The sequence below is a fragment of the Piliocolobus tephrosceles genome, chromosome 1 (assembly GCF_002776525.5).
Source record: "Piliocolobus tephrosceles isolate RC106 chromosome 1, ASM277652v3, whole genome shotgun sequence".
Taxonomy (NCBI): Eukaryota; Metazoa; Chordata; class Mammalia; order Primates; family Cercopithecidae; genus Piliocolobus; species Piliocolobus tephrosceles.
In genome coordinates, this window is record NC_045434.1 from 165,657,742 (window position 1) to 165,681,240 (window position 23,499).

Genomic DNA, 23,499 nt, shown 5'->3' on the forward strand with positions numbered 1-23,499 from the left:
GGCAGGTACCACCACACTCAGCTAAGTTTTGTATTTTTGGTAGAGACGGAGTTTCATCATGTTGCCAAGGCTGGTGTCGAACTTATGAGCTCAAGCAATGCAACTGCCTCAGCCTCCCAAAGGGCTAGGATTACAGAAATGAGCCACCGCAGCTGGCCTTGTCTCAGAGTTCTAATAGCTGCCCAATTTGAGTAATTATGCTATACCAGATGCCTACTTTTGTACAACCAGTATTATTTTGTCGGTAGATGTGTAGGCTTTCTGCAGATGTTAGTTTAATTATTATTCTCGCAGATCCTGGACTTCATGTATTTTATCATGACTACAGATTGTTTTGAGTGGAAAATTGAACAACTCTGGAAAAGGACATGAAGGACTTGGTATGTAGGAGACATGAAAGTGCCTTCCTGGTGCTCTGATTCTGGTGAGGCAAAAATGCAAAGATTTCTTCTTCACTCTTCCTCTCATTCTCTTCTTAGCCTCACCAAGGACTTTCTGAAAAGCACTTTGTGAGAAGGAGGCTGTGTTTAATTTTGTGCAAAGGTGAACTGTGGCTGCAGGGAGCAGGGCTTTGGGGCCAGGTCACTTGGGTAACACTTCCCACATGAGTTTATCAATGGGTGGGCCTCAAAACTTAGTCTGTGTTTTTTTACACTCCACCCCCAAACCACCCAACCTGCCCCAGTGTTAGTTTTTCAAAGCCAGAGAAGTTTCAAAGGCCTGAACCCAACACAGGGGCCTTTCTTCATGCTTTGATTTTATGCCCATTAAGTGTTTGTCAGTGAGTTCGTATTTCACCTCCTCTGCAACCTACACATCCCAAGAAATCCCCAGAGGTATAGGAAGTTAATTGATCCTTGATTAAAGGAAGGAGAAATGCTTGAGTCTGCGTCTTGGTCTGTACTCACTAGATTTTTTTTTTTTTTTTTTTTTTTGCAAACATTTTGTAATGCACCTTTTATTACAAATAAATTTAAATTCCAGGCTATTGCCTTCAGAGTTTGATGAAATTAGTTACCTAGCACGTGTGTGATACACAGTGAAAGTTCAGTGAACTTGAGCCAGTGCCATTCCCTTGATTGTTCTGAACAGTGCCTTTTTCATGAGAGGCCATGCGATTTGCTGAGCTTCAGTTAATTTACTAATACTTATAGGTGCTTCCTTCTCTGAAGAGTGACTCACTTACTTTATAGAAAGCACCCAAAATCAAGAGTCAGATCATTTGAAACCTGTTCAGCTCCATAACTTACTTGCAGAGTGACTGGTAAGTCACTTTAATCTCTTTGAACCTTAGGGTGGCTTAATGTATTAGTTTTTATGACTGTTTATCCTATTAGCCTTTGGACCACTTGAAGGTTGGAACTTAGCCTCTTTCATTTCAGTGGCCCAGTCAATGCCTAGACCATGGTAGGCAGCCAGGTCTGTCAGTCTACAATAGTTTATGTGGGGACTCTCAAGACAGCTTGGGCACATAATAACTGTTTAGTAAATGTTACCTATTATTATTCTCGGTGCTGTTTTCCCCTTTCTTTCCTTCATTCCCTTCATCTCTTCTAGCTCTATAGCAAACTTTAAAATTGTATTTGTTTAATAGCCATCAGTTTTGTAACTGGCAGTATCGAAATCCCTAAACTGCGCTGATTTTTTTTTTTTTTTTTTTTGTGATTGTACTTAGCCTGTGGTCTCTAGAAACCCCTCCTACTATATAAGAGTTAACTGAAGTCTCCCACCCTCTGTTGGATACCTTGAAAGACTCTAGTAAAATGGTCTTTGTGTCCTTTATGCATATGTCAATCATCACACTAGAAATAATCCAGTGTTCTTGCTTTTTTGACTGTCTTACAACACTGTGAACTCCTCCAGGGCAGGTACTATGATGTATTCACTTCCAGAATTCCAGTGTCTAGCACTGGGAAATTTCTCGAAGTGAAGTGATAAGGGACTATAGTGATTGGTAATAAAGATGGTGACGGTATTGGAAATAAAGATCGTTGGAGAAGAGCAGCCTCTTTTCTGTGTCCTGGAAGGGCAAGGCACAGTGTTATATCTCTTAAGGACTAGTTGCCTAGTTGAGGGGATGTTTATGCTTTTCCCATCAACTGAAGGAAATCTGTGGTTACTCTCTTCCTGGATCAAAATCAAGATTTGACTGGCATCACCCTCAATAATACCACAAGTTTATAGGGGAGACAAAAAAAAAAAAAAAGCCATTGGGTTTTGTAAATGCCATCTCCATGCCTTTCAAGAAAATAAACAGAACATATTCAGCTCCAACTTCTTGTCTGTTTGTGGTCTTCATCCACATAATCAGAACTGGAAGCCCTCCCCAAGCCATAGGCAAAGAAAGAGGAAAAAGGATTTGGACTGTTCTCAGTTTAAAAGTGGGCAAAGGACTGACCAGATTTTCTTCCGTTGCCTTCTCTGTGAGGCTTTCCGCTTTCTTCCCCTGCCTTCTCTGTGAGGCTTTCTTCCCTTCTCTTTTTAACATTCATTGAGTGTCCACAGTGTGCCCCAGACTCTATGCTGACATTACTCAGTGCTATTGCCTTAACTTTCTTCTCAACTGATTTTGATGATATATGTCTTGCCCTACTGGATTGTAAGCTTCTTGAGGGCAGGGTCTGGGTCATCTTTGTATTCCTTGTAACTTAATATATGTAGTTAAGACTCAATAAATATTTGTTGAATGAATGAATGGATGCTTTAATTTTTATATAATCCCAACCATGCTAAAGTTAGATTTCATTCTTCCCATTAAACAGATGAGAAAGGGAGTTTTGGAGATGTGAAATAACTTAAGTAGTAGGGAGCAGAGTCGCGATCATTAACCCAGTTCTGTCTAACTCCAAAACTCTTTTATATGTGTTTTATTGTCCATAGAAACCTATGTTTTACAGGCCTATCATGTGAACACTATGAAAAATAGAAGCTGGAGGCCTAAGAGTGGAGTGCAAATGTAGGGAACTTGGGGTCTGTTCCCTTCCTGAGTTTATTAGCAACACTTTGGCTCCTAGGCACCAGAGTGACTGCAGCTCAACTTTTAAATCTCAATATGTGGAACTTTAAAAGCAGACTATTAATAATATCATACTGCTGGCTTCTCAGCTGCTTTTCGTAGCCAACTTGGTTGCATTTCAAAATGTTTAGGCAGTGGCACGAAGATGGTTCGGGACCATATGATATCTCTCCCAGGCCACTAAACCCTAAAGATCATTTCTAAGCCAGAACATTTATCCACTGCCTTTCCCTGCCCCCTCTCCTCCATTGCAGAGACAAAGTTTTAAAACCTAATGGCTATTGCCTGTCAGGGCCCCTCTGTGTTTACTTTGAGAAGGTCAGGCACAATACTTTGGTGTGTTGCTGTTCTTTCTTTTCAAAGCACCAGTATGAATTTGATAAAGTAAATTGTTGTTCTAGCAGGAAGCAGTTAGGGGTCACAAAATAAATAGCCATAGAGTTCAAATAAATCCAAAGAATAAAACCAAATAAATCCATGTGTGTATGCACAGTGATACATAAATACACTTTTTAGAAAGTGAGCATTTTTATCACTGCTGGTCTGAACCAAAGTAATTGAAAAATTGTGGAGTTCATGGTACTTTTTTTTTAGAGGTGGTCTGGGACTTCAACCAACATGACATGAATTTAATTCTTTTTGAAAAACATGAAAAATGGGATTTTATCTTTTAAACAACTATTTATGTTGGGATTTTTCAGCTAATGAAATTCACATTTGGATGAAATCAATTTGCAAAGTTAAATTAGGGATTTAAGCATTTGGAGGTGGACGAGGAGATCCTGAATGAGCTCAGTATTCTCTCTGAGTCTCTGTTCCCTCCACTTGAAGGTGGGTGATAGTGCTTAAATAATACTTCAATGCAAAAATGGATATAAAGAACCCAACACGTTGTGAGTGTGCATTCAATAGTGGCTATATTCGCCACTATGTTTTGTTTTGTTTTTTACAGTCCAGAAGTCTTTTATTTATTTTATTTTTTTTTAACACCTACTATGCCATGAATTCATAGGGAATATGTTCCAGCAGCAGGCTCCTTCCCATTGGTTCTCACAAAGTGTGCTTCTCTCGGTAGAGCAGGCTGGTGCTTCAGTTGAACTCTTTGGCTTCTTTCTTTTTCTGGTCATTTTCCTTCATGTTTTTTAGGAAGTGCTTGGAGTGCTTAATGTGCTCAGTGCGCACATTAATTCTCTTGGCAATAATCTTGCCCTTAACTTGTTTGTTTACAACAATGCCAACGGCATGCTAGGGAACGCTGCAGACTCTTCCATTTTAACCATGGTAACACTTGTGGGGCATTCTTTTTAGAACAGTACCCATTCCCTTAGATGTCTACAACATCGTCTTTATCATAGATTTTCATATATATGGCCAAAGAAACAACTCCATGTTTTCTAAAAGGCCTAGAGAACATCTGTTGGGTGCCTCTCCTCTTTCCCTTTGTGTTTGTCATTTTGGTGAATTACTGGAAGATGGCCTTTCCGGCTGAAAGGCCACCATGTTTCTGGTAGTCTTCCCTAGTTCCAAGATTTGTAAAAGAGCTAGTCATTTTATTTTGCAAAGTGTCATTGGAGCTTGGTATTGCAGTTAGGTAGTTTGGGAGGAAGAGGTAATTTGGTCTAAGAGAATAGCATGAATCCACAGTCTCTGTGTACTGGTTTCTTGGAGGCTTACTGAAGAGGAGCAGCAGAGCATGAAGCTGGAGAGATGTCCAGGTCGTGGGAACTCCTAAAGTCATACTTAGAGGCTTTATTTCACCCTGTGTCATGGGGCGCCGTTGAAGAGGCTTTAGCAAGGCTTTGACATGCTCATGGTCCGAGCCCTTCAGGAAGCAAACTGGTGGCTATCTGTACAAGGGAATGGGGGCCATGAGCCTGATTAGGAGGCTCTTGTAGCATCCAAACGAGAGTTATCATGGGCCTTTGCTTTTTGAGTCAGGGTTTTGAGGGAATTTTCTTGGCAGGTGATGGAATCCATTTGTCATGACCTTTGAGAGAATAGTCTGAACTGGTCACTGATAACCAGCAGCAGCTGCAAGAGCCACTTGGTGCTCCTGGGTGCCCTGGGCCCTCTATCCAGGTCTGCAGACAGCAGGGCCAAGCTCAGCTGTGCTCACTCTTATTGGTAGTTCTTTGAACAGTGAAAGAAAAGCCTGGGAAAATGGCATTCATGAAGCAGCTACTTTGTGCCAGGCACTGTGCTAGAGGTTGTGTGTGCATTGATCTCCTTTAGTCAACACCACAACTCATTTTACTGTGGAAGAAACTGGGACTCAGGAAAATGGAGTGGGAACCAGAGGTCAAATCACTTAGGAAGTGGTGGATCTGGGGTTCACATCCACATTTTTTGACTCCAAGGCCTTTACTACCCCAGGCAGCACAGCCTTAGTGAACTTCTCAAAGGGGAAGTGGTTAAGAGCTAAGAAATGAATGCCCTTAGAGGCATAAATCATTAGATTTGGGGCTATATTAGTAAATGTTACAATTTGGGCTTTAATTTTAGCAGGGTATCGTAGAACTGTGGGAAAAGCCCTGCTCTGGCTCTTTCACTGCCTACCTCCAAGCTCTTGGGGAAGAGAAGAGGATAATGCCTCTCTCCTCATAGGGATGTGGAAAGGAGGAACGGGGATGTGCATAGCAAAAGCTCTCTCTAGGCTGTAGATCTCTACAAATGGAAGGAAAGATTAGCGCTCTCAGTGATATTTGGGATGGTCTTGCTTGAGGTTCCTCTTTGGCACTGATGTTTTCCCCTTCCTTTTTTTTTCTCTCCTGGTATATGCCGTGGTTCCACCTGGACCAGCGGGCCTCCCCTTCCTTATCATCGAGACAAGCACCATCAAGCCTTACCACCGAGGGTTTTACTGCAATGATGAGAGTATCAAGTACCCACTGAAAACTGGTGAGACCATAAATGACGCTGTGCTCTGCGCCGTGGGGATCGTCATTGCCATTCTCGCGGTAAGTGTCCAGACTCTGCTGTGGTGGGTCCTGTCTGACTTCTCCCTGTATTGTCATATTACAGAATGTCTGAGCCAACAGAGATTTATACCAAGTAGAAGCCAACTTTCTCTGGCCTGTATTTAGCCAAGAAGCAAGGTAGTTAATCCTAAGAACACTACATGTAAAATAAGTGCTATCACCCCCATTATACAGATGTGAGAGTTAAGTGACATACTCAAAGTCTACAGCTACAGAAAATTCGGGTTCAGCCTGTGCCCAGCTGATTTCAAAGAGACTTATAGTTCAGGAAGACTAACCTGTCCAAATGAACTGCTCAAGGGGATAGGCAGTTAGCTTATCTTGCCTACTCTGGATCAAATGTAAGCTGCTGATGTTACGGGTACCACATTTCATGTAGTTTTCTTTTGACTTGCCTACTCTGGAGGTTGGTTGTAAACTTTGAGACCCCTCTTTGTTTTTTAATAACATCGTAAACCAGGCACACAATCAACAGCTTGAATTTGGGGAGGGGGAAGGGAGGCTAGTAGAATTCTTTCCAGCCTTTAAAAGAAAAACAGTTCGTTTGGCAACTGTAGTAGTTTCTTAAAGGTGGACTAAGGATCTTTGTGTTCAAAAACTGAAAAATGAAAGGTCTAGTTTTCCCATGTGCTCCAAATTGACAGTTGTGGGTTTCAGTTTCTAGGAAGAATGGCTTTCCCTGAAAAAGGTGTTTGTCAGGAAAGGCAAATAATTGCACAGTATCATGTACTGAGGTTTGAACAGGTGTTTTTGAAAGTTAGAGGATCAGTTAATTGAACACTTCAAAGGAGCCCACTATACCCGAGAGTGTGGTGAGATAAGAAAAGCACAGGGACAGGAATGTCACATGCTTGTCCCTCTCTGTGGCATTATTCCCAGCTTGCCTAGTGGGCTGCTCCCAGGCACAGGGCAGTGGAAAGAGACACTCTTCAGAGCCTCTCCTAGCTGTGTGAATTAGGTGGATCATTGATTTCTTTAACCCTCCATTTCCTCATCTGTAAAACGAGATTGCTGTTTGGATTCCCTCAAGGGGATCACTGTAAGAATCAAATGAATGCCGTAAGACCTGGAATTGCACTCTGCAGTAGTGGGTTCACTGGAAAGTTCAGAGTCTTTTAGTTGGAAATGGTTCTGGTTTTCTCACCTGGCCCCAGGATAGGCAAAGGAAAATGCTAAAGTAGCTTCTTTAGAGTTCATGTGTCTCCTCCCGTCTTTCCTTCCCCAAGCAGAGCTTCAGGTCAGCAACTCTTCGCTTGCTGCTTGCCAAGGCCTGTCCCTTTCTCCTTAAGGGATGTCACGTTTTCTTAGAAAAAATGTGCTTTTGAGAGCTTCATTGTGGCTTGCCCTTTATTTGTGTCATGTTGATATTTTAATTACAATGTTTCCTGACCTCCCAGGTTTTCTTGAAACAGTCATGTGCTGTGGCCTCGTTATACAATGAGCAACAGCATTGCTTCCCCAACCCATACAATGGCAGCAAAATGGATTAGATAGTGCTTTCCTATAGTTCCAGAGAAACATAAGCCAAGAAATTACTGCAATAATTGTTATCTCTTGTCCAGTGCAACTGTATATGGGAGATACACTTGAACAATGTGGATGCATTTCACCCTTGAAGAAACAAACCCCAAGAGCTAGGTATTCTTGTGGTTTTCAGTTTAGCACAGGGTTAAAGGCACATGCCCTGGTTCAGACCTGAACCCATCTGCTGTGGACCATGTGGCAAATTAACTTTATGGCGCCCTGCCTCGGAAATACACCTGTTACATGGAGATACGATGTCTACTTACTAAGGTTTTGAGAATTAAATGAGCTAATGTATATAAAGTAATTCAGTGCTTGGCACATATGGTATGCCCAGTATATGTAAACTATTTTTATTCTAAATGAGTAAACAGAGTCAAAAAATGGTGAAGTGACAGCCAGACATTATATCTGGCAAAAATATAGTAAAGAGGCCGGGCGCGGTGGCTCAAGCCTGTAATCCCAGCACTTTGGGAGGCCGAGACGGGCGGATCACGAGGTCAGGAGATCGAGACCATCCTGGCTAACACGGTGAAACCCCGTCTCAACTAAAAAAATACAAAAAACTAGCCGGGTGTGGTGGTGGGTGCCTATAGTCCCAGCTACTTGGGAGGCTGAGGCAGGAGAATGGCATAAACCCAGGAGGCAGAGCTTGCAGTGAGCTGAGATCCGGCCACTGCACTCCAGCCTGGGCGACAGAGCAAGACTCCATCTCAAAAAAAAAAAAAAATATATATATATATATATATATATATATATATATAGTAAGGAAAGGAACCCCAGCCTTAGCTACACATCCCCCACTCTCTTCTTATAGTGATTTAATTAGAACCCAGGTCTCTTGACTCTCACTTCTCTTTGCAATAGGAGTTTCTTACCTCTTGGTCCAATGGCTGTGGCATTTCAGCTGGAGGCACATGTGAGTTGGGGGCTCCTAGTGAAGCCTACTAGCCTGCTTTCCTGTCATAACTATCAAGGGTACTCACAGAAAAAGGTAAAAGCAAAGACCTCAGAGGTGGAGGGAACAATTCACTTTTGTATTCTTAGTTCTGGAAAAGCTCTAGAGTTTAAATTTAACAACAACGACGATGCTGATGACACAGTTCCCACTTTCCCAGCTGGCCCCATCTAGAACCCAGTTCTGATTAGAGGGCAGGAGTGACAGTCGTGGAGGGTGGAGGGGTCCAGAGCTAGAAATTGAACCATCATCCTGCTGCTTGCTGTCCTGAGCCTTCTGCTGAATGTCAGGTTCGTTTAAAACAGCAAGAGAGGACTTGACTGATTCGGATGCCCCTGCTCCCATTTGGATGGTCTCCACAACAAAGGAATGGAATGGCAGTGGAGGAGACCAGTGTGGTTTAGAGATGCAAATCATCAGGCGTTATGGAGAAAGCAGACACCTTTCAATGGCAGGAGATATGGAAAAACCTAGTCATGTTGACCTCTTTTTCAGATGTATCTCAGATTCTGGAATTATAGCATAATAGGAATTCCTTCCAAATCCACAAAGCAATGGTTCCTATCCCTGTCTTGCAAAGACTTAATGACTCTAGCAGCAGTAAGACTAGGAGCAAACAGTAAAATATCATCTCCTATCTCTCAGTTTTGTCTTGCACTGTATTACAAAGAGTATCATGGGCAAAGATTTAAAATGGGAAGAAATGCTAAGTATTCATTTTAAATATACATGGGCTCAGTGCTTGCCTCGCTCAGACCCTTAAAGGGGTTTATACAGAGTCTTAATATCTAATAATTGATGTATGGTTGAGTCATAGATGCATCCCCTCTCTCCTTAGCCATAAAAATGCTACCCCACTTGAATCTGAGACTTCTGTAATAATATTCCTAACTAGAGAAAAAGTCAAACTTAGGCATCATCTGTCTTAGGTTCATGTCCCAACTTCTGTGCTTACTCATTCTGTGACTTGTCCTTCAACCTCAGGAGAGCCATTGAACCCCTTGGAGCTATACTTTGCTTCTCTATAAATTGGTCACAATAGTTCACCAATGCTATAGGCTTGTTTTGGTTGTCAAATCATGTGATATTATGTGTGTGATAAGTGAGAATCATCCTTCATATTTCTGTAGTGTTGTACAGTTTACAGCATGGCTTTTATGTGCATGCTCTTCTTTGCATCTGGTAGTAATCCTGGGAGGTTGATTCTTACAGCTAAGTCAACCGGGGCTCAAGGATATTGAGTGAGTCTCTCATAACTAAGTAGTGGCATGGCCAGACCAGGAGTCCTCTGATTCCTGCTGCTGTCTTCTGCAGCCTACCCTCCTTCCACAAGTACTTATCAAGTGCCTATGATATGTCAGGTGCTGGGGTCACAGTGGTGAACCTCAGCCCAACCAGCTGCATGTTGTCTCTGGTCATGAAACTTAACAGCTACCCCATCTCAAGCAGCAAGGTCATACATACTCGAGCAGTATGTATGACCTTTAATACATACTGTCATAGGCCGAGCGCAGTGGCTTATGCCTGTAATCCCAGCACTCTGGGAGACCAAGGTAGGTGGATCACTTGAAGTCAGGAGTCTGAGACCAGTCTGGTCAACATGGTGAAACTCGGTGTCTACTAAAAGTTTAAAAATTAGCTGGGCTTCATGGCACATGCCTGTAGTTCCAGCTGCTTGGGAGGCTGAGGCAGGAGAATCGCTTTAATCCAGGAGGTGGATGATGCAGTGAGCCGAGATCACGCCTCTGTACTCCAGCTTGGGCGACAGGGCGAGACTCAGTATCCAAAAAAAAAAAAAAAAAAAAAAAAAAAAGCTACATAATAGGTTGGTGGAAGACAGGGGCTAGGTCTTTTCCTCTGGGCACATGGTAGGTACTTAATAAACACCAGGCAGACATTTCTCCAGGAAGCATTCCTTAGCTGTCTCCTCTCCTACCTTCCAAAGGTCACAGAGAACCCTGGGCCTACCTCTGTGGCTGCAGTCACTGTGCTGATTCTCATGTCTGTTTACTTGTCTATTTCTTGGCTATCCTGTTAGCTGCATGGGGGAGCGACAGATCTGATTTGATTTGGTATTGCTCGTGTGAGACGTAGACCTTGGTGCTCAATATATGTTTGTGAAAAATCACTGAAGAAGTCATAAACTGGGGGCAGAAAATCAAAAGCATTAGGTCAAAAGATATCGGAAGATTAACGGAGCAGGGAAAAATGTCTTGTTTTCTTCCTTAAAATCTCAACTATGCTCCAGGAGGCACATGGGAACACACTCTGTACCACATGCAAATTTCTTGCTGGAGAGACAAGAAGAAGAGCTTAGTACCTGCAAGACTTGTTTATTCAATATCAGGCTTCAGTTTGCCCACATCTGGACTTCATTAGTTCCTCCCCACCCCTCCATCTCCCTTTATCTGCAAGAGCCCTGCCAAGAAAACAAGGTTCCCCAACATTGCCTCCTCATTAAAGGCTAGTCGAATTTTCAACTCTGAAAAATGTGCAGTTGTGCTGGCCCAGTGGTGTGTTAGTGGGAGACCCAGTCCCCCAGTTTACAATCCTCTACATCTGTGCAATTACCAAGACCACCAACAGAGAGAGGCCACATTAATCCTTCAACTGTGTTGTCCCCTGATCAGATGGCTGCGGAGTTCTTCTGAGACCTTCTTATCCCTGGGGGAACAGTGGGAGGGGGCATCTCTTTGTGATTTAACGAACACAGGCATGGAGATTGCACTAAATTTTCATCTGTTCCCTTTCTCCACCACCCGCACTCACTCTCATGTCCTGGAAGAAGTGAGAACAGCAGCAATTCTTCCTTAGTTAGGTACAGCTCTTAGGGATTCATGATTATTTGAAAAACTAATATGAAGGTGATGATATTCTCCATTTGAAGTGATAATGCTTAGGAGGCCGAGAAATACTTTCTGTGAGGGGCAGTGTGTGTTGGGGATGGGGTGGAGAATCAGATAACATTTATGAGCTATTTAATGGACCGGAAACTCATGTCTTATCTTAAATCCTCTTCAACAGCTGTGTGAGGTTGCTATTATTTACCGCATTTGACAAATGAGGGAGGACACTGAGGCTTATAAGGGTGAAGTGACTAGCCCGAGGTTACTCTGCTTAGTGAATGGGGGAACAGGAATTAAAACCTAAGTCTGTTTGGCTTTCAAGCCTAAGTGCTTTAACAGATGCTAATGACGGCCCACTCTGGTCAGTGCTAAGTAGAGTGCTCTTTACTTAGTTAGCTATAAAAGCTTTTAGTTACTGGGCTTGGAGAGCTAAATGTATGGAGGAAGATAAAACATCTAGAACACTGGGCAGATGACTGCCTACGATTGACAGTGTGCATCAATGGTTTGTAGAGATGGTGATCACCTGTTGTGTGTAGGTAGGTACAGGGTGATACCTCCCTTATAACAAGCAGGCTTTGTGATAGGCACCTTGGCCTATAAGCTGATGTGTAAAATACCAATCTTGCCTTTGGATCTTACGATTTAAAGGGAATTCAAGGCAAGTACAAGACTGACTATAGGATTAGACCCTCAAGGAAAGGAAAGAATTAGTCTGAAAATAAGAAGAGAGTCAGGGCAGTGCATGGCGGTGGCTGCTAGGGAGGGGAGAGCTTCAAGGACAAAACATGTCAAATGCTGCAGATTGTCTGAGGTCTAAATAAAGTGCTGTGGGAGTTCAGAGGAAGAGCACTTAAGGCTAAGGCTTATGCCAAGACTTCATCATCATTATCATCATTCACCGAGCACTTGTCCCATACAATTTTCACCACAACCCTGCTTTTGATACTGTCATCATCTTCATTTTTAGAGATGAGGAAACTGAGACTTAGAGAGAGCTCAGTTGTACAAGACTCAAGTCAAAGAGCCAAACTCTAACCCAGGACACTAGTTGGCACTTGAGCTCTACTTTAAGGCATAAGTGGGATTTTCGTCAGAGAACCTGACCTGGGCAGAAGGCGTTGCTTCAGCAATGTTAGAGACTGCAAAACAATGAAGTGTTTTCAGGGAATGTAGAGCAGACCTGTTTGGCTGAATGAATGGAATATAAGGGAGTAGACAAGGTTACAGTAGGAAAAGAAGATTGTGGCAAGATCGTGAAGATCCTTGAATGTTGAGAAATTTTTACTCTGGCTAATTGGCTAGAGGTTGATGAGAGTATTTTAAGTGAGCTTGGTCAATTTTCTAATCAAGGTAAGGATGAGGCCTGAACCACAGTGGTGGCCATGCAAGGGGAATAGAGAGAAAAAGATAGATGCAGGAGACCTTGCAAAAGCCAGATGGACAAAGGGATGAGAGAGAGGAAGGAGTCTAAGATTGCACATCTTTGTCAGTCATATGCTTGGTGGCACCTTGAGCAGAAATAGAGGGAAGAGAAGTGAAGTTTGGGACAGGAGTGGGAATGGGTGTGGCTTTAGACTTGGTTAATTTGAAATGCTAATAACATCTCTAGTTGGGAAGAGTTGGGGGAAGATTGGAATTGGGCCAATTAGAGGAGAAGGGTAGGCTGAGGCTAGAGAGAGAGATGGCCTTTTGAAGGTCATCTTCATAGAGCTAATAATTGAAGCTACTGAAGCAGCTGAGATCACAGCAGAACACCAGGAACACAGTCCTAGGGAAGACCCACATTTATTTAGAAGTAGTAACAAAAGCATGCTGGTGTGATATTAAGGAAGCCTAGGACATTCAAGGTAAAAAAAAGAGTAAGAGGTTGCAGTAGGCAATGCTGCAGAAAGAACAGCCAGGAGATTCTTGCCTGGACTGGCAGAGTTGGGCTGTCAGGAGGCCCATGACTAAGTCCCTGACTTTTGGGAAAATAATGATGCTTTATGCCTCAGACTCTCTTCTTCATGAGACTTGTGGGCACAGGGCAGCCACTGCTAATTTCAACCATAAATAGCTTCTGTAGCCCCTCTCTGGCCTCTTTGCTGTCTTTATTCTAGATATTGGAGTTCTGACTTACCCATAAAACCCAGAAATTACACTGGTATCTTTGGACAGATCTCTGTCTTCATTACCTTTCCCAGACGGTGAGGCACTGATCTCCTGAAAAAGGCGGAAGATGGTAACCAAGTGACAGAAGAATCAGAGAATAAATTTCTAATCAACTATTTCTAGTTACTTAAGATGCCGCACTTTATTGCAGTAGATGGAGCAGTCAGCTCCAGAGAAAATACAACCATACATCTGTCTCCATCCTTAGAAACAGGACCCAGATACATTATATTTTTCCTTTCCTTTGGGACTGAGAACTAAAGTGAGAAATGTGATTCTCCTTTCATGATTCTCCATCATCAATGGTTTGTTGAATTAATCTTTTCTGGGCAAAAGAAGTTCATCAATTCATGTAACCAAGATGTAAAAGAACAACTTGACCCTCTGTGGCTACCAGGAACTTAGAGGTGCAGGTGCCTTTCAAGATGGCAGGCGCTTACTGGGCGTTCTGTGAACATCTGTCTCTCTGGAGACATACATGCCACCGCCTAGTAGGCCTTCTAAGAGAAGGCCAACTCGATGTCATTGGGATCAGCACAGGAATTAGAATGAGAAAGTCCCAGCTTCAGTGATGGTCTTCTTGCTGTCTCATTTTTATCAAGAGTGATTCACTGCCCTCTCTGGCCTTCATCATACGCATTTATATAAGTGTTGGTAATAATTTAGTAATTCATATGATGTTGTGAGAAGCAAACAGTATAGTGGATGTGAAAGTACTTTGTAAGCTGTGAAGTACTAAGCAAATATTAAAGCAGATCAGAGTATAGGAAAGTTTGTCCTTCAGACTCAGCAGTGGAAGATGAATTCTCAGTCTCTGAAAGAGAGATTGTTAGGCTGCTGTGCAAAGATATTACTTTTCTTGGGATAATTTATAAATAGAGTGGAATCTTAAAAATAACACAAAACAGTAGAGTAGGGTTGTCCCTTCTGCTCTGGGTTTAGACTTTGCTTCTGTCTTGATCTGCCGAAAAAGACATACTGACATACTAGATAAAATGATCAGAAGCAATGCCATCCGTACACACATTTTCTGGTCCTACCCTGGAGGGGTGGTACTTCCAAACTCTTCAATTAGGTATGGTATCGTCCAGGGAGCTCTTGGAAGAGATATTCTCTACAAAACATGTTTTTTATTTGTTTGTTTGTTTGTTGTCTTCTCCAATGGAGGGAATAAAAAAGTTAACTTTTGTAGGGCTCTCCTGCTAGGTGCCAGGTGATTGACATATCACCTTATCTAATTCCCTGGCAATCCTGCCGGGTAGATATTATTAACCTTACTTTATAGATGAGGACACCTAAGCCCAGAGAGGTAAAGTCACATGCCTAAGGTAATAGACAAGATTCGGACAGGTTTTTCTGGCTACAACGTTGTTGCTTCTTTCACCACCTCGTGCGCTATCATTTCCCAAAAGTCTATCCTAATTTTTCTTCATATTTCCTCTCTGTAACAGTTAAATATTTGTAAATATGTGGGCAGTTGAGCTCTTTTTCACCAGAGAAGACAGGAAGAGGAGCTATCTTGCAGTTGGAGCCAATCTCTCTCCAAACTGCAGCCCCTCTCAGGCAAGGACTGATCTGTTTCTGTCCCCTTGTAGCTTAATTGCAATGCTTTCCCATTTTATTAGTTTCCAGATTCTGTGCCAAGTGCTTTAAAAGGCAGGTAGGGGAGAATTCTCTGCTTGCCTGGCAGCCTGCCATCACCCCCAGAATCTGTTGCTTGCTCTTTCAGAAAGGGATCAACATTGAAGGCATTTTTCTCAGCAGTGAAATTTACATATCAGAACCTTGCTGACTGAGGCAGAAATGAGGGCTCTGGGGGCAGGAGTCTGGGAGTGGGGACAGAGTCTTTGTAGGGGGAGGGGGAGGGAAGAGCTTATTTTATTACCCAGGAATAAAAACATTGTGAGTAATGAATAAAGTCCGAAAGCAGTAAATCTGGGACTCCAGAGTTAGGTGTGTAACGTGTTGGAGAACAATTTAAGCCTTCGCCTCGTCTGTGGAGGTGAGGTATTCAGGCTGCCTTTCACAGCCCAAATTTCATTAAATAGACTTTTAAGGGTTAGGATTACAAGAAGCCAAGTCCGGCTGGTTCATAATGATGATTTATGGCTGTGTTGTCGACTCCCCGACCCTTCGATACAAGGGGATAGAGAAAATACATAATTTGTTGCTCATTCACTCTAAAATCTGTCAAGGCTGCCCCAGAAGCCATGTGGTCCTGGAGTCATGTGTCTGCCAAATGGCTTCAGCCTGACCCTCTCCTTAAAAATCTGCAATTGCTCTCCTACAGTGGAAATTGGTTTCAATAACAATAGAAATAATAAAATTATCTCAATGTAGCCTGCTGTGGGTCTTTGAGCTTAAGTCAGAATACCTGGGCTCTACTCTTAACTCTGTCACTTACTGGCCTCAAATCCTTCAGAAAAGTCACTGTCTCCCAGAACCTTAGTATCTCCATCTGTAGAATGGATTATCTTCTTCACAGAGAAGATTAAATGAAACTGCAGTACAAAATAAATGTAAGAGATGGCTGCTGTTAACATTATTATTAAGAATTTGAGGTACTGCAAAATGTTCTTTTCATCTCCTTGTCTTCCCATGAGTGAAGGAAACATTTTACTTTGCAATTTACTATCTTAAGACTGTGACACTAAAAATGGAAGTTTTAGAGATGGGACATAAGAGCTGAAAAGAATCCCTGAATTGTAGTCAAACCCCGTCTCCCTGAAAGTGACTGGAGCACAAAGGTGACTCATCTGAGATTAATAAGTAAATTCATGCAAGAGATGCTAATTTGTAGTGGAAACTCACATGTTCTTTCTCAGCATCAAACAGGAAATTGTGTTGACTGATCCTCAGGCCACACCTGCTTAGAAACAGTTCCTTAATCTGTAGCAGTGGCTGGTTCAGAGAACCAGGGAGCAATCTGAGGTCAGGGATTTTGCCTGGGGCCTTGGTTCTGCTCCCTGTTTCTGGTGTCATCTCTGAGCAAGTAACTTTCCTCTGCTATTGCTTATTACCTGTGCTTGGTTGGCAGGCTAGTGGTGGATGGTGAACATAGCCCAGGAGAGTTGAGAATAAATGTCATTGCAGTTATGAAGTCATCAATCAGTCTAGCACCCTCATTTTACAAATGCAGAAACCAGTTTATCCCATTTTCACTAAACAAGTAGGGACTTGAACCTTGGCTACTTGACTCCTAGTTCAGTGCTCTTCCTGCTGCATAAAAAATCTCTTATGATTTATAAGTAAGGAAGAATAAAAAAGAGTAAGAGAACACGATTATGGTAATAAACATCTGGAACTTGTTTGCCTGTGAGGTTACATAGGGTAAATGTATAAACAGGTTCAAAAGGGGAATTAGATCATGAATGGTAGGAAAGAATGCTGGGCAGGGAGTCAGTGCACCTGGGTTTAATCTTTAGATGGGAGCTCATTTGGACCTAAGTTTCTTCTAAATATAATGGTCCCTTTCATTAATGACTTGCCATGCTTCTCGGGGTTTAATGTCTGCAACGTGTTATCAAAGCATTCTTGGTAATGTTGAGGGGATCCTTCCAATTTTGTAATAAGGCAACTTTGAGGACTACCGTCCTGCTCCCTTTCATTCATTTGTTCCTTCAACTGATAGTCTTTGAGCATCTATGCAGGGTCACATACTAGTTTTACTCTCTCAGGAAACGGCTATGCCAAGATGCTGGCTAAAGTGGCCTTTGACTATGTTCCTCTAATACAGAATTGTACTCAATATGATCTGGGAAAGTGAAATGTAGCTCTCATATATAAAGCATTTATAAACACAGTCACTGTGTCAATGTTGGCTGTGATAGTAGCTGTTCTCGCTGCTGCACCTGTTTGTCCCTGGGCCCAGCTGGTGTTTCCTTCCTACATGGTCGTCCTTCCCCAGACTTTGGAGCCCTTGAGGATCTTGATCAGACCTCGTGCCTTGATGCTTTCCTCCACAGTAAAAGAATATTGGGAGCCTTTGCAAAGGAGTATCCAGATACGCCAGACTATTGCTTCCCTTGTGGTTGTGCACATGCCCTCTTCCCTCTGAAAGGGCAAGTGTAGCTCATCATCCTGCCCTGGGAGGAAGTGTGAAGGGACTTTTGTGGTGAGTGATGAGTTGACCATCACTGTCTCTGCGCTGTGGTTACAAGCAGGAAGTGCCCATGGCTGGGCTGTGGAGTTAAGACAAAGGCAGCAGGGTGTGTGGTTGTACACATCATAGGCATTTACCTTACAGAACATCAGCTGTCCCCCATCCTTAATGTAAATGATGTCACTATATCTATCTTGAGCGTCAGGATTTCATGACATAAAGAATCTAAAAGCAATGTCTGGCATATAATAGGTAATCTGTAATTGATGGATTGTTTTCAGTAGTGATAAATCTCTAAGCATCATATCATAGATACAGTGTGAAAATCAAGAAGGATTTGAGAAGGGTCTTCAGGATCAGAGAAGACCGCACAGGCTGACTGGAGGAAATTCACAAACACTGAAGGGCATCGTACTACAAGTTTCTTAGTTTTTAGACTGGTATTCTATTTATCACACTCTGCTTCTAAAAAGTAAAAGCATCATTCTCTATGGTCCAGGTCATTTCCCATTCATGTTATCCTATTTGAACCAACAGCTGCAAAGGTGAGCAGCCTCCTTTTATAGAGCAGGAGGCCGAAGCTTGGAGGGCATAGATTATTGCTGAAGGATACCAGATTGGTGGTAGAGTCTGGATTCCCCAGGACTTAACTATGGTATATCCACCTCTTCATACAGAAACTCTCACCATGGCCAATGTCAGCACGAGGCTGAGGCCCTTACGAGAGTCAGGTCATTGTCTGTGATCCTTTACCCCAAATCCCAGAATCCCGAGATTTGCTCAGACCCTGTGACATTATAGCTACCCTTAACCTTGTCCTTGATTCTTCATTTAGTATTTCTTTTCTATAGTTAAGTTCTTGCCTCTTCCTTAAAAAAAAATACATATATATATATAGATAGATATACGCACACACACACACGTAAGTATGCATATAAATATATTATAAATATATTTGTATATTTTTGTTGTTACAAAGGTATTACATGGTCATGTAGGGCTTAAAACACCCAACTCTATTAGCACTTTGATCTTTCCTTCTGTGCATATTTGTATCTGTGTATTTCAAAAATAGAAAATTAGGACACTCCTTTGCAAATATTGAATATTCTCTTATGTTGTTAAATATCCTTTACAGCATCAATGTTAATGATGAATCTTGATACCACCTAATTTCCCTATTGGATTCCTTTTAGATCATCACGGGGGAATTCTACCGGATCTATTACCTGAAGAAGTCGCGGTCGACGATTCAGAACCCCTACGTGGCAGCACTCTATAAGCAAGTGGGCTGCTTCCTCTTTGGCTGTGCCATCAGCCAGTCTTTCACAGACATTGCCAAAGTGTCCATAGGGCGCCTGCGTCCTCACTTCTTGAGTGTCTGCAACCCTGATTTCAGCCAGATCAACTGCTCTGAAGGCTACATTCAGAACTACAGATGCAGAGGTGATGATAGCAAAGTCCAGGAAGCCAGGTGAGACACCACCTCCCCGTGGCCAGAGCCTGGACCCCTTTGATACAGTGCAGTTCAGTGAGCACTTACTAGCTGGTCCCTAGTTTAGATGGGTGAATAAGGCATAGTTCCTATTCTTGAGGAACTCATAGTCAGATGATTGAGACAGATATGTAAATCAATACTTCCAATATAGCATTGGTAAGTACATTCATTTATTCATTCTTTTGTTTATTCATGCGTTCATGGGTGCCTACTATGTTCCAGGCATGGATCCAAAGCACTGTGAAGGATGCAAAAGTGAACAGGGCATAGTGCCTACTCTCAAGGTTCCAGTCTAGGGAGGGAAGACAGACAGACAAGTGTGTATCAGGGATGTGAATACGGCTGTTTCATGGCCCTCTCTTGCTCTTACAGGAAGTCCTTCTTTTCTGGCCATGCCTCCTTCTCCATGTACACTATGCTGTATTTGGTGGTAAGTACCCACCCTTTGATCTGAGCAGTGCTCAGTTCCAGATTCCATCCCTTCTGATATCATAGCCCTCAAAATAGTTAGGGGCATGATATCACTGTGAAGTCTTTGAAAAAGAGGTTAGCTAGAAAAGTTAGGTTTAATTCTGAGCTCTGCCACTGCCTTAGCAGAAGTTATTTTACTTTCCAGTTTTTCCCCCCGTTTTTCAAATAAAAGTAGTATTTGCCATAGCTGCTTGATAAGCATTGTGGACACATTTTGAAATTTTAAAGTGATAAAGACACTTGTATTAGGTTGGTGCAAGAGTAATTGAGGTTTTTGCCATTACAAAAACCCCTGGACTATATTACTTAAATGGCAAAAACTAATTACTCTTGCACCAACCTAAAATGTAACATTTTAGGGTACAAGCACTATTTCTGAAAATCTGTTGCGGGAAAAGATTGCTAAGTAAGGCTCAGAGAATTAAAGTGAACTACCAAAATGTACATAAACACCAGGACTATTGCTAAATCCCAAACCTTCTGATAAATTTTTTTTGCAACGTTCACTATGTCAGTCCTCCGTATTCTATGGATGGAAGGGCTTTAAGGATTATCATTACCTAAGTATTTAGAATAATTCTGAGTTTTGCAAAATACTTCTGCTCCATGAGGACGCATGACTTCATAACAGCACTGTGAAGTATAAAATCCATGCCCCATTTCTCAAATCCACAGACCAAGGCCCAGAGAGGATGAACAGCATGTTTGAGTTCCTCTGACTAGTGGTGGAACGATGATTTGATTCCCATGTTGCTCTTCTCATGGCCATGTCGGCTCTGATTTCCTGGAGACGGTTGGGCAATGCAGGTGAAGTGCCCTGCTTGCCTCCAGCTGCCGGACAGATAGAGGGCTGCTCTGTTTTTCTTTGTCAGTTACATGTGGGTTTCCCTGCCTTTCCTCTCCCCTTGAATGAGGTCCGTGTGTGCCAAGGCACTTCCTGCTTTCAGCCGCTTTGATGGAATTCAGAGCGAGAAGGTGCTGAGAGGTCAGACATAGCTCAGAGGGGCACAAACTGTTTGAAAAAAGAACATTTTGATTTCAACTTATTTAGAAAGCATAATTAGGAATTGGGAAAAACAACAGAAAGTTTGTTTGATTTATTTATCTTTCTCCCCCAATCCTTTCCAAGTTTAGAGGCCTCTAAACTAAGCCAACATTGGCTTCCCATTACTGAGGATGCAGAGCTGAAAGATGGGCCCCAACCTATGACAACATTAAACGTGGATGTTGTGTGTTCATGAATAACACTTCCCTCCATTCTTCATCTTTTTGTTTTTGTTTTGCTCTTAGAAAGGAAAATTCAGCAAAGATATTTAGGTTCCTGCTCCCTGTGTATATTTTACCCAGGGCTGGAAACAATTTTAAAAATGTAATTTCGGTGTTTTATGAAAGTGCTTAGAGGAACTGGGTATGTGTTCACTTTTTTCATATCCCTTCACTTTATTCCGAAAGAAAAATACTGGATTGTTTTGAAGCCAGCACTGTGCACTGTGGCCTTCACAGCTGCACAACAGGTGAAGATGCTGACACGCTTTGGATGCCTTCTGTGTGCCAGGCACCGTATCTACTTACTCTGTGACATTTGCTTTTCAGTGACCTGATGAGGTGTATTTTGATTATCCTATCCAATTTGAATCTAAGAAGTTTGGTAACAAAAATTCCACCGTCAGTAAGAGGCAGAAAAGGTATTTGCAGGCCAGATTCCAACATTGTTATATGTTCTTTTCGTTGTACTGTGCTACAAAACCCACAAACAAACAAAAACCAGACCTCTTCAGGATGAACTTAAGGAATATTTCCTTTTAACCCTAACTTAAGTTTTGTCTGAAGGAGACCTGTCTCCTTTTGCTTTGATAGTTGAGATGTCCCCTCCCTCCCGTCCCCAACTCCGATTACCTCCTTACCAGCTAGAGATCTCTAGGGATGATGGGTGAGACGTATATTTTGACTGAAGGTTTATTTGCATCACTCAAACGGAGGAAAAAGTTGTAGTTCTTCCATATTGCTGGAAGGAAGGAAGAGAAAGAGGGAAGGAGGAGGAAAGGAAGAGAGAGGGATGGAGGAGAGCCTCCTTTGGCTGGGCATGGTGGCTTATACCTGTAATCTCAGCACTTTAAGAGACCAAGGTGAGAGAATCCCTTGAGGCCAGCAGTTTGAGACAAGTCTGGACAACATAGGGAGACCGTGTCTCTTTAAAAAAGTAAACGACGAGAAGAAGAAAGAGAGCCTCCTTAATCTATCCTCTTTTCAGCATAGTATTATATCCCCGACCTCCTACCCCACTGTGCGCATACATTCTTCAGAACTCTTGTACAAACACACATTCAACACTCACAACTCACATATACAACACATATGTACACAGCTGTGTTTTTAGCTCTAAGGTTATCTTGCCCTAAAACCACCGGTGAAGATAAGGGCCAAAAAGTAAGGATGGCACTCTTTACTACGGCATGTGCTTATGTGATATTCAGAGAAATCCCAGCTCTTCTAACATCTGATCTGCAAAACTTTCTTTTTTGTTGTTGTTGTTCTCTTTTTTTTTTTTTTTTGAGACAAGATCTCATTCTGTCACCCAGGATGGAGCACAGTGGCACCGTCTTGGCTCACTGCAACCTCTGACTCCTGGACTCAGGTGATCCTTCCACCTCAGCCACCTGAGTAACTGGGACCACAGGCGCATGCCACCACACCCAGCTAACTTTTGTATTTTTTTTGTAGAGATGAGGCTTTGCCATGCTGGCCAGGCTGGTTTTGAACTCCTGGGCTCAAGCGATTCAACCACCTTGGCCTCCCAAAGTGCTGGGACTACAGATGTGAGCCTCCATGCTCAGCCGATTTGCAAAACTTTCTTTTTTTTTTTTTTTTTTTTGAGATGGAGTCTCGCTCTGTTGCCTAGGCTAGAGTGCAGTGGTGCGATCTCGGCTCGCTGCAACCTCCGCCTCCCAGATTCAAGCAATTCTCCTGCCTTAGACTCCCAAGTAGCTGGGATTACAGGCGTGTGGCACCACACCCAGCAAATTTTTGTATTTTTAATAGAGACAGGGTTTCACCATATTGGCCAGGCTGGTCTTGAACTCCTGACCTCAGGTGATCCACCCACCTTGGCCTCCCAAAGTGTTGGGATTACAGGCTTGAGCCACTAGACTTGGCTGATTTGCAAAACTTTCTAAAGAAAGTTCACACCATTTAGGCCCAGCAGAGGAGGTGGGAAACTCTGCTGTCAGTCCGAGAAGCCCTTAGACCCTCCCTCAGGGCTTTTATGTTGGGCTTCAGGAAGTGCTGGAATTGGGCAAATAGACTGGCCTCCCTGGTGCACCCTGTGCTGTTTTTTGGTTCATGCAGCCTGTGATTCATAGCTTCCCTGGGGTGTTGGGGAGAATCACATTTGAGTCAGCCAGGTTCAGCATTGACAGCTTTTGTCTTTAGAATCAAGCAGATGTGGAATCAAATCTGGCTATATCCATGACTAACTCTGAAGCCATGAGTGGGTTACATAGCTTTAGAGCCTCAGCGTACTCATCTGTAAAGTGGAAGTGATCATGTCTGTTTTGCAGAGTTGTTGCCACTTTACCTCTCTGGACCCCACTTTCCCCATCTGTCAGATGAAAGAGTGGGATGAGATGGCCTGTCTGTTTCTCTCTCAATCACTATGGCTCTATTTGAAAAAAGTTTGAACTGCCCTAAGTGCTAAAAAGGAAGATAGGGAGCCATCAAGACAAACTTATGCCTACATTACCATCGAGTTCAGAGAATAGCAGACCGGAAGCACCAGCCAGCTCCACTCCAGGCCTTTCAGCAGCAGCCACTTCTAGAGCTTCCATAACTTTAAGAGCACTTCATGTTAGGTCAATGAATAAATTTTGCCAAATGATGAGCTTGGAAAAACCATGCCCCAAACACCAAATTATCTCTGCACACAGAAGCTTAAGGGTGAGGTTAAGGCTTGTTA

At 42.7% G+C, this 23,499-nt stretch overlaps 1 protein-coding gene across 1 annotated transcript in view; it reads left to right on the forward strand.

The window, feature by feature from the left end:
• Positions 1–23,499, forward strand: part of PLPP3 (phospholipid phosphatase 3) — an 84,815-nt gene that overhangs the window by 35,929 nt on the left and 25,387 nt on the right. Inside the window, exons 2-4 of the mRNA XM_023187764.3 lie at positions 5,816–5,973; positions 18,775–19,052; positions 19,449–19,506. Coding sequence (XP_023043532.1) covers positions 5,816–5,973; positions 18,775–19,052; positions 19,449–19,506 — 494 coding nt within the window. The remainder of the gene's footprint in view (positions 1–5,815; positions 5,974–18,774; positions 19,053–19,448; positions 19,507–23,499) is intronic.